At 36.3% G+C, this 15,601-nt stretch overlaps 1 protein-coding gene across 1 annotated transcript; it reads left to right on the top strand.

Annotated features, from left to right (window-relative positions):
- Nucleotides 1–8,537: 8,537 nt before the first annotated feature.
- On the top strand, nt 8,538–12,438 carry LOC112011642 (small ribosomal subunit biogenesis GTPase RsgA 1, mitochondrial). Its single transcript, XM_024044008.2, has 5 exons — nt 8,538–9,437; nt 10,310–10,531; nt 10,642–10,836; nt 10,975–11,168; nt 11,953–12,438. Exons 1-5 carry the CDS (start codon nt 8,736–8,738, stop codon nt 12,134–12,136), a joined length of 1,497 nt encoding a protein of 498 aa, XP_023899776.1. The 5' UTR covers nt 8,538–8,735; the 3' UTR covers nt 12,137–12,438.
- Nucleotides 12,439–15,601: the final 3,163 nt, after the last annotated feature.

The following is a 15,601-nucleotide window of genomic DNA, read 5'->3' as shown; positions in this document are numbered from 1 at the left end:
AGAATCAACAAGAAACATTTAGTGACCATAAAATAAAACTAAAACAAAGTAGGGGTTAGGGTTACCAAAGATAGAACTACATAGTGGCAGAGCCATGGAGGAGAACAGAGATGAAAAGGAGATTGATTGTCTTAGGTATTAGGAATTTCGTAAGACCTTGAGAGGAAAGTCTTTCTTTGTGAGAAAGTGAGACTAAGAATCAGAGATAAGTCTTGAGAGTGATACTAAGAGCTTGTGTTCTTAAATAGTGGAAGGTTAGGTTGGAGCCTAAGATTGAGAATTAGAGAGGGAAAAACTACTGTTTGGTCGGAGGGATTAGGGTATGGAAAAAAAATTATGTGGCTGAGTGCAAAAGAGAAGAGAAAAATGGTTGGAAGGAGCCTGAAAATCTGAGATTGAGAGGGAAACACTACCAATTGTTTGGTGGGATTAGGGTTTGGAAGAAACATTATGTGGCTAAGAGCAAAAAAGAAGAAAAAAAATGGTTAAGTGAGAGCTTGAGATTGAAAGGGAAAAACTAATGTTTGTTCGGCAGGATTAGGGTTTGGAAGAGAAATGAAGGTAGCTGTCTAGCTGATGAGCAATGACTAAGTTCTGAGTCTGAGAGGCGAGAGTGTGAGACTTGAAAGGAGTAGAAGTCTAAAGAGTAAAGAGGAGAAATGAGAGCAGCTGAGTAGGAGACAACTCAAGAGGAAAGACGTGTGTGGCTGAGATCAAAAGAGAAAAAAAAATATCTTGCACAGTGACTGACTCCATCAATGACTCAAACAGTGACAGACATTGTTTTTTTTAATATTTTTTTTTTCAAAAAAAGCAAGTGGCATAACTGTAACCCACTAACCCATATGGCTATACAACATTTTTATTTTTATTTTTTTATTTTTTTTTTCAAAAAATGCAAGTGGGAGACACTAGAATTACTTAGACAAGACCACTCAGACTATTCCTCCTGACACACACACGTTTCTTGACTGAAAAAAGTAGCTCACACACGTTAACTTATTTTTTATTCAATTTTTTTTTTTTTTTGATAAGGATGACCTTGTTCATGGATGAACATTAGGCCTCTTCTTAGCTCTTAGAACGTTAGACCTTTTCTTATACAGATTAACATATATATAAAACACGCTCGGGTTGATTCGGTCTTCGTCGATGTACAAATATTGGCACCAATGGCCGCACCAGTCTAACGTTGGTATTGAAGATCTACTGCCGACCACCGTGCCAAAAACCTTTGGCGGAGCCCTAAGCGGGGAGGGGCAGTGTGGTCAGGCCAGTTTTGTCAATGCTGGTATATTCTTGAATAGGCCTATGTCCACTGGTTAGGCCGATTTGGGTTTAGGTCTGAACTAAACTTGACCCGATTGGGTAAGGTGGTTGAATCTTGGACTCGTATTTGACCAAATAGTCGGGTTGGACTCGATGTTTCAGGTCATCGGTTGGACAGGTCGAAGTTGTCGGTTAAGTGGGTTTGGGCCACATAATGGGCCAATTTTTTAAACTTCATTGAAATTTATTTTAGTTTAATTTTTTCGGCATTTTTAGCCCAAATTAAGGAGTTTAGCATTTTTATAAATTACTTGGATGTCATATATTTTGAATTTTCCATATAAAACAGATTGGGCCTCCCTTTTACTTTTTTTTTTTTTTTTTTTAAATGGGCCTTTAAGCTAGACTTATATTAAGCAACTACACTACTAATAAATCCATTGGGCCTCTAGGACATAAAACATCCTAGACAAAATAACTCAACATAACACACAAAATAAGCCTATTTTTACCACATGTGATCTGTTAATCATTCATACATTGACTACAAAAAATAAACACAATAAAATAGATTGTAAAATTTGGACAAAATAGTACATCACAACTAACAACACACACAAAATCCAATTTTCACAACTTGTGAAGTGTGGCCTTTTAAACAGCCACGCATTGACTATCAAAAAATAAACACAACAAAATAGAATGTATAACCTGGACAAAATAGCAAAACACAACAACACACAAACATGCCTATTTTTACCACCTATGATCTGTTAAACATCCACACAATACAAGCACTTGGGCAGTAAGCTAGTAGCTCAATACAACAAGTCATATATATTCAGGAAAACTGAGAGGCATTAAAGCCAATCGTAACACTTCTGTTAAACCTGCCAACTACACAACAAATAATTTTTTCAGTAGCAAATAAGTCAACCACAGCAAGCACAAGCAATAGATAAGAGAATATTGCAATATGTCCATCTATATATATAAATGAATATATACTTAGTAAGCCATAGAGGCAGAGAAGGCAATTAGATTACTGCAAGTTTTTAAGGCAGTAATGTTAGGATACGTGCCCTTTAAATCCTCTTGTATGATGCTATATATGTCATTATGTTGTAATTAATAAAGTTGTTTTATTATTATCTAAAATAATAGTAACATGAATATTTAGACATTATCATATAGTCCATGAGATGCATAGTAAGTGATTTATGTCATTTAGTCATACAAGATATAAATCACAAGTTCTTTATAAACTCAGAATTTTAGTTCGTAGTCGGTGATGAAATTGTGCATTTCATTTGCAAAGAATATAACATATCAACTAAGATGATTTGTCTTGATCATGAAAGTGAAGACTTTTAATTGATATGTTGATATGTTTTAAGTGTTAAGACATATTGAACTGGACTATTGTGAGATTTATTATTCTACTAACGACTGTCAAATGAATAATAAATCTCACGACTTCTATTTACATCGACTCTTAATCTCGAGAGAATAACGAACCTGATTATGAAGTGTAGATTGTTTTGATATATCAGGAGTGAGATCTAAAGTCACGATCAAAATCTCAGTATGTTGGGCAGCCACATTTAGTGTTAAAGGAACATATATTCTCAAGATGGAATTCATAATCTCTTAATGGAGATATAAAATATTCCATTGAGATAAGTTTAATGAGTTTGATTATTTAGAATGTTAGGCCTAACTACTTTAGTAAGAAGTTACTAAACTATATATTTATGAAATTGGATTTTATAAATATATGATGAATAACTTAAAAGATTAAACAGGGTACTTAAGGATTAAAATGTAGTAATCTTCAAAGTAGCAGTTAATACTCATGACTTGGTATTACTACGAATATTTTAATGAAGGAGTTGTATGTATAATAAAGTCTTGGGATATAATTTATTAATAAGGTCTAGAGTGTAATTATATTTATATAGTGGTATTAAATATAATTAATGGTAATTTTGGGCTTGTCAAAAGTTGACAGAAAAGCTTAAAACCCATTGGAGCTAGTGTCTTATTTGTCCATTTTGTTCTCACTTCAAGCCACATACTAAAATCCAATTGGAACGGACCAAAAGGCTAGTCCAATTAGATAATCAGGTATATTTAGGGAGAGAAACATACAGAATTTAATGAGAGAATGAAATGATGTGTTGTGAGTGTAAGTCACTCTCTTATTTTCCCTTGAAAACATACATATAAACTGATTGAAAGATCACACTTCTTAGGCATAAGTGGTGAAGATTAAAAGTGTTCTCAAGTACTTCTAATTTTTGGTTTTGAATTTCACCGTACCAAGGTACGCTCTTATGTTCTTAAATTCTGAAATTACATAGTACATGCTATCAATTGTGAATGAAGTAGATCCGTTAATTTTTCACTGTGTATGTTTTGTATGTGATACAAACCATGTTTTTCCAACAAGTAAACCATAAAAGACAATAAGCTTGCTAGCTATACAATGTTCCTAGCAATATAATTATTTATAATTATAAAATCCCACAGGTATTTCCAAAAAATAACTTTTCCAAAGTATTGAGTAACAAATACTTTATAGTTAATAAGTCTATAACTTATAGAAAAGAATACCTATGGACTAAAATTACTTTTGTATAAGTATTAAGAGTTGAGTATTGTTAGAAAAGTAATATCCAAAAGAGCTTCCAAAATGTTCCTAAAAGGCTGTCTCCTTTGCAAAATAAATGATTCCTCCTACAATAGACAAAAATATTTAACAAATAATACATTAATACCAAATACAATACTAACTAGAAAGGACAGCAAGTTTATAACAGTAAGGGGCTAAATGTAGTAACATGCTAAGTCAATTACCAATCATTAATACTAATTAAGGGCCATTTGCCTCAGCTAGAACCCTTACTTGAGTTGGTACTTGTTGCTGCACTTGATGTTGATTGTTGATTTAAAACTAGAAAATAAAAGGAAATAAATACAATAGATTAAATTTAGTTTGAATACATGAGACATTCAATAAGAATTAATAGACAATAAATTTAAGAATTTAAACATATTACCTAAATCATAAAATTCCTCCTCCAACACCTCTACCTCATCCCTTGATTGGTGATGAGAAATCGGAATTGTGGCTCGAAGCCAATTTTGTGCACATACAAGGTTTTGAGAGGAGAAAGAACTTTGACATGGATCAACAATGTGGCCTCCGATGCTAAATGCTGACTCAAATGCAACTATAGAAACTGGTACAGACAGCACATCCTTAGTCACTTTGGAAAACACTTGGTATCTACTAGAATTGTCCTTCCATCACCCTAAAACCTCAAAATTCACATGCTTTCTACCATCACAATTTTCAGCTAGATACTTTTCAACCTCATTACTACAACCTACAAATTGCTCAGCTTTCAAGAAACGCTCATGTCTAGAGTGAACCATCACATATGGATCACTAGCATCACCTTCCATTTGTGTCCTATCACTCCTACTTGGTTCTTACACATTTGGTGAATGAATAGAAGAGTAAAAATTATACAACTTAATCAAAATATTTTTCACCTTATCAACCATCACTTTCCCCATTGCATTCCCGTAAATTTCATAAAAAGAAAACTTCAAAAACCTCAATTTTATCGTGGATCAAGAACCACGGCCACATACAAAAGATGATTAATTTTATCACCATCCCCCAATACTTTTCAATTTTAATTTGCACGTTTGTGGCATTGTTTTTCAAGAGGGAGTTTTGGGATTTAACTAAATGAGAAATACTCTCCTAAATAACAAAGACCTCATCAGAGAAGGCATTTAAATTAACATACAAAGAACTGGAGAACTTCTTTGTTGCATTGTAAAAAAGCCTCAATAAAGTCACAAATGCCCTATAATTTTGGAAATCACTCATATAGGGAGATCCTAAACCACCACTATTTTCCTTTGTCTTGAAGTATGACAAATAACCATCATCTTCAAAGTCCATTCTACGGAACAATTTCTTAAATTTTCAATAGTTTCTAACATGAGGTAGGTCGAGTTCCACCCAGTAGGTACATCTAGACAAAGAAGACTCTTGGATTCCATACCTAACCTCTCCATAAAACTCCTAAAAGTTTTATTTCTATTGGGTGAGGATTTCACGTACCTCACAGCTTCATGCACCTTAGCAACAGATGCATTAATTTCTTTCAAACCCTCCCCCACAATGAGATTAAGGATATGGGCACACCATCTTGTATGCAAGAACTCATTTTCTAAAACTGTTCCATTCTAATCTTTCGTACTCTTTGCTTAAATGCTGACTCAAATGCAACTATAGAAACTGGTACAGACAGCACATCCTTAGTCACTTTGGAAAACACTTGGTATCTACTAGAATTGTCCTTCCATCACCCCAAAACCTCAAAATTCACATGCTTTCTACCATCACAATTTTCAGCTAGATACTTTTCAACCTCATTACTACAACCTACAAATTGCTCAGCTTTCAAGAAATGCTCATGTCTAGAGTGAACCATCACATATGGATCACTAGCATCACCTTCCATTTGTGTCCTCTCACTCCTACTTGGTTCTTGCACATTTGGTGAATGAATAGAAGAGTAAAAATTATACAACTTAATCAAAATATTTTTCACCTTATCAACCATCACTTTCCCCATTGCATTCCCATAAATTTCATAAAAAGAAAACTTCAAAAACCTCAATTTTATCATGGATCAAGAACCACGGCCACATACAAAAGATGATTAATTTTATCACCATCCCCCAATACTTTTCAATTTTAATTTGCATGTTTGTGGCATTGTTTTTCAAGAGGGAGTTTTGGGATTTAACTAAATGAGAAATACTCTCCTAAATAACAAAGACCTCATCAGAGAAGGCATTTAAATTAACATACAAAGAACTGGAGAACTTCTTTGTTGCATTGTAAAAAAGCCTCAATAAAGTCACAAATGCCCTATAATTTTGGAAATCACTCATATAGGGAGATCCTAAACCACCACTATTTTCCTTGGTCTTGAAGTATGACAAATAACCATCATCTTCAAAGTCCATTCTTCGGAACAATTTCTTAAATTTTCAATAGTTTCTAACATGAGGTAGGTCGAGTTCCACCCAGTAGGTACATCTAGACAAAGAAGACTCTTGGATTCCATACCTAACCTCTCCATAAAACTCCTAAAAGTTTTATTTCTATTGGGTGAGGATTTCACGTACCTCACAGCTTCATGCACCTTAGCAACAGATGCATTAATTTCTTTCAAACCCTCCCCCACAATGAGATTAAGGATATGGGCACACCATCTTGTATGCAAGAACTCATTTTCTAAAACTGTTCCATTCTAATCTTTCGTACTCTTTGCAAAAATTTAATTGTGGTTAAATTTGAGCTGGCATTATCCATTGTCAAAGTGAATATGCCATCAATACCCCACTTATGCAAAGACATCTCAATCTTCCCACCTATAGTCTCCCCCTTGTGGTCTTTAACTTGACAAAAATTTATGCTTTTCTTATGCAACTTCCAAGCATCGTCAATAAAGTGATATGTGAGGCACATATATTTCAAATTTTGAATAGAATTCCATGTGTCCGTAGTAAGACACATTTTACAACCCTTTAAGTATTTCCTTAGTTTCTCTCTCTCATTGTTATAAATGCCAATCACATCTCTAGTCACAGTTTGACGAGATGGAATATCCTTTAGACAAAGCTTAGGTTGCAAGGTAATTACATATTTTTTAAACCCATACCCCTTAACGCACCTAAAAGGCAACTTATCAATTATAATCATTTTAGCAAGTGCCTTTCTAGAAGCCTCAATATCAATTTGACGTGACAATGAATATGATATGTGCATTTAAAACATATAAAAATAAATAAATTTTAGAGTTACCTTTTTGTGATTTGTAGGTGGTCATTAATATTGTGCATGGGCGTTAGTCGGCCTAGACTAATATTGGGCCGATGTCTAGAGGCTTAGGGCCTAATGGATGGTGTAGAAGAGGCCTAAATATGTCCACAACATGAATAATCATGTTAAGGAGCGTCTACCCACCTGCACTATCCCTCCCAAGGAGATCTGGTTGGTAGAACTCGACCAAGGAGATATAATGTCATGGGGAAGTTCACCATCTGGGCACAGGCCTCAATGCATGACACAAGTTATGAAGAAATTGCCATAGTGACAGTGTTAGGAGGGCCCTATCTCCTAATTATATATTTGATATGTCGAAATAGTGAACTAGACTTAAATTCCTATGACGATTCTAAGAGGTAGTGGGAACCATGCAAAGGTGGAGGATTCTCATCGGTACTAATCCACAGACTCAAGAGTATAAAGGAGGCAAGATTGGAGAAATCAGGGGTTGGACATTTTTGGGGAGGGAAAACAAGACAGAAAGGGAGTTTTGGGGAATTAGGGAAACACAGAATCTCATTCAGTCGTTGCATGCACTTCTAGCAACCAAAGACCACATCAAGTAGCCTGAAAAATGAGTCTTTGTGGGCTACAAACTAGCTCCACCATTGATCCTCTAGCTCTTTCCCTTTTGGGATCTCTCTAATTGTAAGCTATTCCCCTACTTTCACATACAAATTAGTTGTGGTATCTGTCCAAAGCAAGTGTAGCAAATTTGGTCCTCCACATGATTGATAACACATTAATTTATAAATAGTAATTAGTAAAAATGTAATGTTAACGAGTATTCTTAGGGTATTTGGTAATATACCATTTTAAGAAAGTTTTGATAATACTTTCTTAAGAAATAAAAAAAGATTTCAAAAAAGTTAATTATTTTTTCTTTACCCATAAAAAATTTATATTTAATATTTGCTAAACTTCTTATTAGGGCATTTCCTAACTTTTCCCCTAGTAAAATTTGCACTATTCTATTTCTAGGATCACTCCCAGTCCTATTCCTGTTACATTGTGCAGTCCGTAATGAAGCTCACCTTAGCCGCTTGGGCCTTGTCCTTAAATAGCTTCATTTCCTTCCGCAAGTTATCATTTGTAGTTGATTGGGCCTAGGCATTTTTTGTTTTTGTTTTTTTGGTTGACATAAACTGGTCGGTCTTTTAAAATCATTGGGCCTTTTCCAAACAAGTTCTAGAGTCTCTCAGTCTCAAGACACTGCCGGTGAGCGGTAAACTTTCCCTCCAAAAGGTAAACTTTTTTTTTTTTTCCAATTGCTGCCGTGGCATCCTCATCAATTAATTTTCTATTTCCATTTATAATATAAAATCTATTTCACTTCCTCCACGCCTTCTAAAGTTCTACTACTGCTCTAACAGAAATGGACAAAATACCCAATTCATGACTCTCTCTCACTGACACTACTCATTACTCTCTCTCTCTCTCTCTCTCTCTCTCCCAGCCAAATTCCAAAATCCCTCGAATAGAACAGAATCACACTCCGAAAACAAAGACTGTCCATCCAAATTCTGCAACCAAACAACACCATATGCCGATCGCTTCCATTTCACTCATCCGCCACCGCGCCATTACACCGACCGCCACTTCTCTCTTCACCTCCAACCACAACAACCTCCTCTACCGGTTCTCGACTCTCCGATGCTTCACAATCTCAGCCAAACAACAACAACAACAACAAAAGCAAAATCCTAACAACGTCTCGAAGAAGCCACCGCCGAACAAGAATCTCCTTAGAGCCAAACACACCTTCAAAGACTACTCCTCCTTGGCCCCAATCCTCTCTCCCGAACAGGCCCCTCCCCTCTCCCAATCCCAGGCCATCGGCACCGTCGCCGCCGCCCAGGCCAACTTCATGCGCGTCATCGTCCAATCCGGACCTTCTAGAACCGCCGACGTGGCTCCGCCGGAAGGTTCCGGAATCGGAGTGGAGTTGCTGTGCGTGGTGAGGGCGGTGCTGAAGAAGATAAAGAGGAGAGTGTTGGTTGGGGACAAGGTGCTGGTTGGGTCCATTGATTGGGTTGACCGGAGGGGCATGATTGAGAATGTGTTTCAGAGGAGTTCGGAGATTTTGGACCCTCCGGTGGCCAATGTGGACCATTTCTTGGTGCTGTTCTCGTTGGAGCAGCCGCGGCTCGAGCCTTTTGCGCTCACTAGGTTTCTTGTTGAGGCCGAGTCCACTGGAATTCCGCTCACGCTCGCATTGAACAAGTCGGAGCTTGTTGATGAAGAGGTTAGGTTTTTAATTAGCTTAGTCTTATAGTTGGTTTTTGTTCATTTCAGGTGTGAAAAATATGACAGTTGCATTGCATTTGAGTTTAGGTTTTAGCTTTGAATCGCGGTTTAGAAGAGAAAATTTTATAAGTAATGCTGTCCATGATGCTTCACTGAGTTTAGGCTTATATTTGTTCTTGGAGGTTTTAATAATATTATATATATATATATATATATATATATATATATATATATTTTTTTTTTTTAAAATGCTAGTAGTTTGGCAAAAGTGCTAAATATAGTTCTTCAGTTGAAAACCTGTGAAACCTCGGTTGTATGATGGCAGCGGGGTGGGGTGGGGTTGAATCAGGGGCGCCCCATTCCCTTCCCTTCTCCTCTTCGGGACGGAAGTAGGGCGGGTTGAAGTTATTTTGACATCCCTAATGAGAGGAAAAGGGGATGGGTAGTCGTGAGAGTGCTAAAAGTGGGAGACTACAAGTGTTTTGGAGATGATGGTATTAGAATATGTACAATATATGCAAATTCGGGGTGGGATGGGGCAAGACAGGGTGGCCCGAGCGAAATCTGTCCCTGCCCCATCATCTCTTTGGGACGGGAAAACCTGAGTGAGGTAGGATGGGGCAGTGCAGAGCTAGTAGGGCGGGGAATTTTTGCAATCCCTAATCTGTTGCTTTGGTTGTTGACTTCTCAATATATAGTTTCTAAAAGTTCTTTTATGAAGCCACTGCTATCTTTAGCACTTGTTTTGAATGTGAAAACATATTCAGTGGGCTACATATGTTGCTCTCCTGTTACTAAAAATTGTTCATCGTTCTCTTTTCTTTTCCAGCTATTTGTCTGAATTTTATTAGCCTTTGATGGCGTGTGCAGACACTAGTTGGATGGAAGACTAGGCTACAGAGTTGGGGCTATGAACCAGTGTTTTGCAGTGTTGACTCCAAATCTGGGCTCGATGCTCTTGCATTTATTTTGAAAGATCAGACAACTGTAGTTGTTGGTCCAAGTGGGGTTGGGAAGTCTAGTCTGATTAATACTCTGAGAAGCAGCCACCATGCTTCTGATGCAGAAGAAGGGGATAACTGGTTTGATCCTGTAGGTTTGATATCTTTCTGCTTCATATCTTCATTTTCTTAATACCTTATGTTTGTGCTTGCTCGTGATCTTGGTATGTTTTTCACCTTTTGTTGATGTACTTCTTTCAGATTCTGGGCAGCAAGTGGTTTGAGGAACAGCGTATCGGGGAAGTTTCAACTCGAAGTGGCAGAGGGAAGCATACTACTCGCCACGTTTCTTTGCTTCCATTATCAGGAGGGGGTTATCTTGCTGATACTCCTGGATTTAACCAGCCTAGTTTGATGAAAGTAACAAAACAATCCCTTGCCCAAGCTTTCCCTGAGGTCTGTGCTGTTTGTGAGACACTATGTACCTCATTTGATTCGTTTAAATTAGTTTTCTTCTTCTCTTCCGAATCAAATGCTGAACCTGATCTGACATGTATGTTTCAACTAATAGCTTCTCTTAACTACTTGCTTCAGATCCGGAAGATGCTCATTGACAATGAGCCCACAAAATGCTCATTCAATAATTGTTTGCATCTCGGTGAACCAGGGTGTGTTGTGAAAGGGGATTGGGAAAGATACCCGTACTATTTTCAGCTTCTTGATGAGATCAGAATCAGGGAGGAATTCCAGTTGAGGACATTTGGAACCAAAAGAGAGGGTGATGTAAGGTATGTTCAAATTGTACACAGAGTGAGTTTAATGAGCATTTGTCATATTGGTACCTGCTCAACTATTAAGTTTGATATCTATTGTGTAAAACCCTCCTCTGGAGCATAATTTTGTAATGATCGTTGTGACAGAAAAATACTGGCCAGAGGCTTCACCATTATGATCATTGGCATTTTATTTGACCATTAGTTTGTTCATCACTTTTTCTTTTTTTTGTCAAACAGTTGTATTGTATGGGTCTTCATGTAGCCTTTTGGTTAGTGTTTTTTGATTGGTTGACTTTTTATTAGTTTAATGTACATAAAATATCTATATGGTGTGAAAAACTCAACCCTGGAAAATTTTCTGGGTAATTAAGCCTTCTGAGTTTATTCTCTAATCAGTTTTGTTAAGAAAGGTGCAGGAGCAACCTGATAATGATTGAAGTTTTTGTTAGTCCTAAAAAGTGGAAAAAATTTATTGAATTAATGTGAATTATCTATAATGGAGTTTCTGCCTATGAGCTATGGCACAACTGGAACTTCCTTTTCCCATAATAATGGGATGGAGGGTGAGATTGTTGGTTCACGAAGCATTGGGATTCGGGTGTGTGTATAACTTACTACTACAAAAATAGATAAATAAAACACTAATGGATTTTCTATTATTTCTTTAGTTCTCTCTTGCTATAGTGTTAATTCGTCTTGTACTTGTATTTCTGCTTGGTTGTTACCAGTATGTTCATACTTTTCACAAATTTTACTAGTTTTGTTAGTTATTCCAAATGAGTCATCTTGTTTGCAGGTTTAAGGTAGGAGAAATGGGTGTTAAGCAAGCGGAACCGCGTTTGGAGCCTAAGAAGCATAGGCGAAAATCTCGTAAGAGCATCAACCAGTCAATACTAGATGGGTTGGATGAGCTTGATGATGACGACAACTTAGATATGGAAAATGATCCGATTCTGAGGGCAATGAAGGAAAATCAGTAGGAAGTTAACTGCCGCTCATCTTATGCTGTAAATAATAAATTTCTTAGCCCTTTTTTTCTTGATGGTTAAACTGAATTTACCAGTACAGGCTAGTGAGAGACTAATTAGATTTCACTTTCTGATTAGCTAGAGGCAAAATCTTTTTTTGATGGCAGCTAATCAGATTTGACATGTAGAGCTAATCAACTAATGCAATGTTCACCTTTTAATGCTTGATCTTTAATGCAGATCTTGCATCTGTCCAGTTCGTTGTATATGCATCTTTAAAGCCTTCTATATTTTGATGAACCATTCTTGAACAAGTCTTGTTTGCAAAATTTCAGGAGTTCAATGTTATGGTGTCCATGCCTCGATGGATTTTTAACCTTTTGTCTTTTGGGGATAACAATTGCTATAACATTTGGGGGTTGGCATGGGCAAATGCCACTTTTTAACGTCACATGCAATTATTTAACTTGCCCCCCTTTGTTTTTTTTTTTGTTTTTTTTTCCTTTTTCTGGGTTGGGTGATTGGGAGATTTATTATTGGCTCAAAATACAAAAAACACATAGGTTTGGGTCAATTGCAAAAACACCTCTCGGTTTCAATTCTTTCTTAGAACTCTCTCAAGTTTACATATCTGCCAAACTGACACGAATCAGTTGGTGAATCTTCTTAATGTGGTTATGTGACGGTCATGTGAATTTTCTGACCCCTAGGAGAACAAAAGTTAGTCCATGTCAATTTGGCAGATATGAAAATCTTATGGAGTTATAACTTATAAGGAAGAATTGAAATCCTAAAGGGTGTTTTTGTATTTTGTATTTTGCCATTTCTTATTTTGTGTAACCATTGCATTTAATGTCAATCTTACACGAAAGTATACCCCCACAAGTGTGGATTACCAAGCATGGGAATTTTGCACGTAACGCCTTAGTTGAGGGCAATATACAATTATATCAAGATTTTTGGACATACTTGCCTCGGATGCGAACAAGGACTTTATTTAGTATGGGTCGATGAATAATATATATATATATATATAAAACTAAAATCACAACAGTATGATTAATCAATAGGATGATCAAAAAATAAATTTACAGTCTTTGAACCCTATAAACAAAACCAAATAGCAAACATACGTGAACTTAAAAAAAAAAAAACACTAAAACTAAAAGCAAAATCAAACACAAACATGAAAGTTCGACACAACATGGTGAACTGAAAACAAAATAAAAAATCATCCTTAAAAGAAAATCAAACAAAAAAGAAAAAAGAAAAATAAAAAATAGTGAACTCAAAACAAATATATATATATAGTATGAGAAAATACCCAAGAACTATTTAAGCCTTTGAGATTTATTCATTTACTAGGCTGAAGCTAAATCTTTTAAATTACCCCTGAAATTACAAGAAAATAACCAAAAAAAATAGAATCAACAAGAAATATTTGGTGACCATAAAATAAAACTAAAAAAAAGTAGGGGTTAGGGTTACCAAAGACAGAACTACATAGTGGCAGAGCCACGGAGGAGATCGGAGATGAAAAGGAGATTGATTGTATTAGGTATTAGGAATTTCGTAAGACCTTGAGAGGAAAGTCTTTCTTTCTGAGAAAGTGAGACTAAGAATCAGAGATGAGTCTTGAGAGTGAGACTAAGAGCTTGTGTTCTTAAATAGTGGAAGGTTAGGTTGGAGCCTAAGATTGAGAATTAGAGAGGGAAAAACTACTGTTTGGTTGGCAGGATTAGGGTATGGAAAAAAAATTATGTGGCCGAGTGCAAAAGAGAAGAGAAAAATGGTTGGAAGGAGCTTGAAAATCTGAGACTGAGAGGGAAACACTACCAATTGTTTGGTGGGATTAGGGTTTGGAAGAAACACTATGTGGCTAAGAGCAAAAAAGAAGAAAAAAAAAAGGTTAAGTGAGAGCGTGAGATTGAGAGGGAAAAACTAATGTTTGTTCGGAGGGATTAGGGTTTGGAAGAGAAATGAAGGTAGCTGTCTAGCTAATGAATGATGACTAAGTTTTGATTCTGAGAGGCGAGAGTGTGAGACTTGAAAGGAGCAGAAGTCTAAAGAGTAAAGAGGAGAAATGAGAGCAGCTAAGTAGGAGACAACTCAAGAGGAAAGACGTGTGTGGCTGAGATCAAAAGAGAAAAAAAATATCTTGCACAATGACTAACTCCATCAATGACTCAAACAGTGTAGGCATTGTTTTTTTATTTTTTAATATTTTTTTTTCAAAAAAAGCAAGTGGCATGACTGTAACCCACTAACCCATATGGCCATACAACATTTTTATTTTTATTTTTATTTTTATTTTCAAAAAATGCAAGTGGGAGACACTAGAATTACTTAGACAAGACCACTCAAACTATTCCTCCTGACACACACACGTTTCTTGACTGAAAAAAGTAGCTCACACACGTTAACTTCTTTTTTATTCAATTTTTTTTTTTTGGATAAGGATGACCTTGTTCATGATGAACATTAGGGCTCTTCTTAGCTCTTAGAACGTTAGGCCTTTTCTTATACATATTAACATATATATAAAACACGCTCGGGTTGATTCGGTCTTCGTCGGTGTGCAAATCTCGGCACCAATGGCCGCACCGGTCTAACGTCGGTATTGAAGATCTATTGCCGACCATCGTGCCAAAAACCTTCGGCAGAGCCCTAAGCCGGGGGGGGGGCGGTGCAGTCAGGCCAGTTTTGTCAATGCTGGTATATTCTTGAATAGGCCTATGTCTATTGGTTGGGCCGATTTGGGTTTGGGCCTGAACTAAACTTGACCCGATTGGGTAAGGTGGTTGAATCTTGGACTCGTATTTAACCAAATAGTTGGGTTGGACTCGATGTTTCAGGTCATCGGTTGGACAGGTCGAAGTTGTCAGTTAGGTGGGTTTGGGCCACATAATGGGCCAATTTTCTAAACTTCATTGAAATTTATTTTAGTTTAATTTTTTTCGGCCTTTTTAGCCCAAATTAAGGAGTTTAGCAATTTTATAAATTACTTGGATGTCATATATTTTGAATTTTCCATATAAAACAGATTGTGCCTCCCTTTTACTTTTTTTTTTTTTTTTTTTTTTTTTTAAATGGGCCTTTAAGCTAAACTTATATTAAGCAACTACACTACTAATAAATCCATTGGGCCTCTAGGACATAAACATTCTAGACAAAATAACTCAACACAACACACAAAATAAGCCTATTTTTACCACATGTGATCTGTTAATCATTCATACATTGACTACAAAAAATAAACACATTAAAATATTTTGTAAAATTTGGACAAAATAGTACATCACAACTAACAACACACACAAAATCCAATTTTCACCACCTGTGAAGTGTGGCCTTTTAAACAGCCACACATTGACTACCAAAAAATAAACACAACAAAATAGAATGTATAACCTGAACAAAATAGCAAAACACAACAACACACAAACATGCCTATTTTTACTACCTGTGATCTGTTAA

This window comes from Quercus suber, unplaced genomic scaffold (genome assembly GCF_002906115.3).
Source record: "Quercus suber isolate HL8 unplaced genomic scaffold, Cork oak 2.0 scaffold_600, whole genome shotgun sequence".
Taxonomy (NCBI): Eukaryota; Viridiplantae; Streptophyta; class Magnoliopsida; order Fagales; family Fagaceae; genus Quercus; species Quercus suber.
Note: the sequence above shows the minus strand (reverse complement) of the source record. Positions and strands in the feature narration are given on the sequence as shown.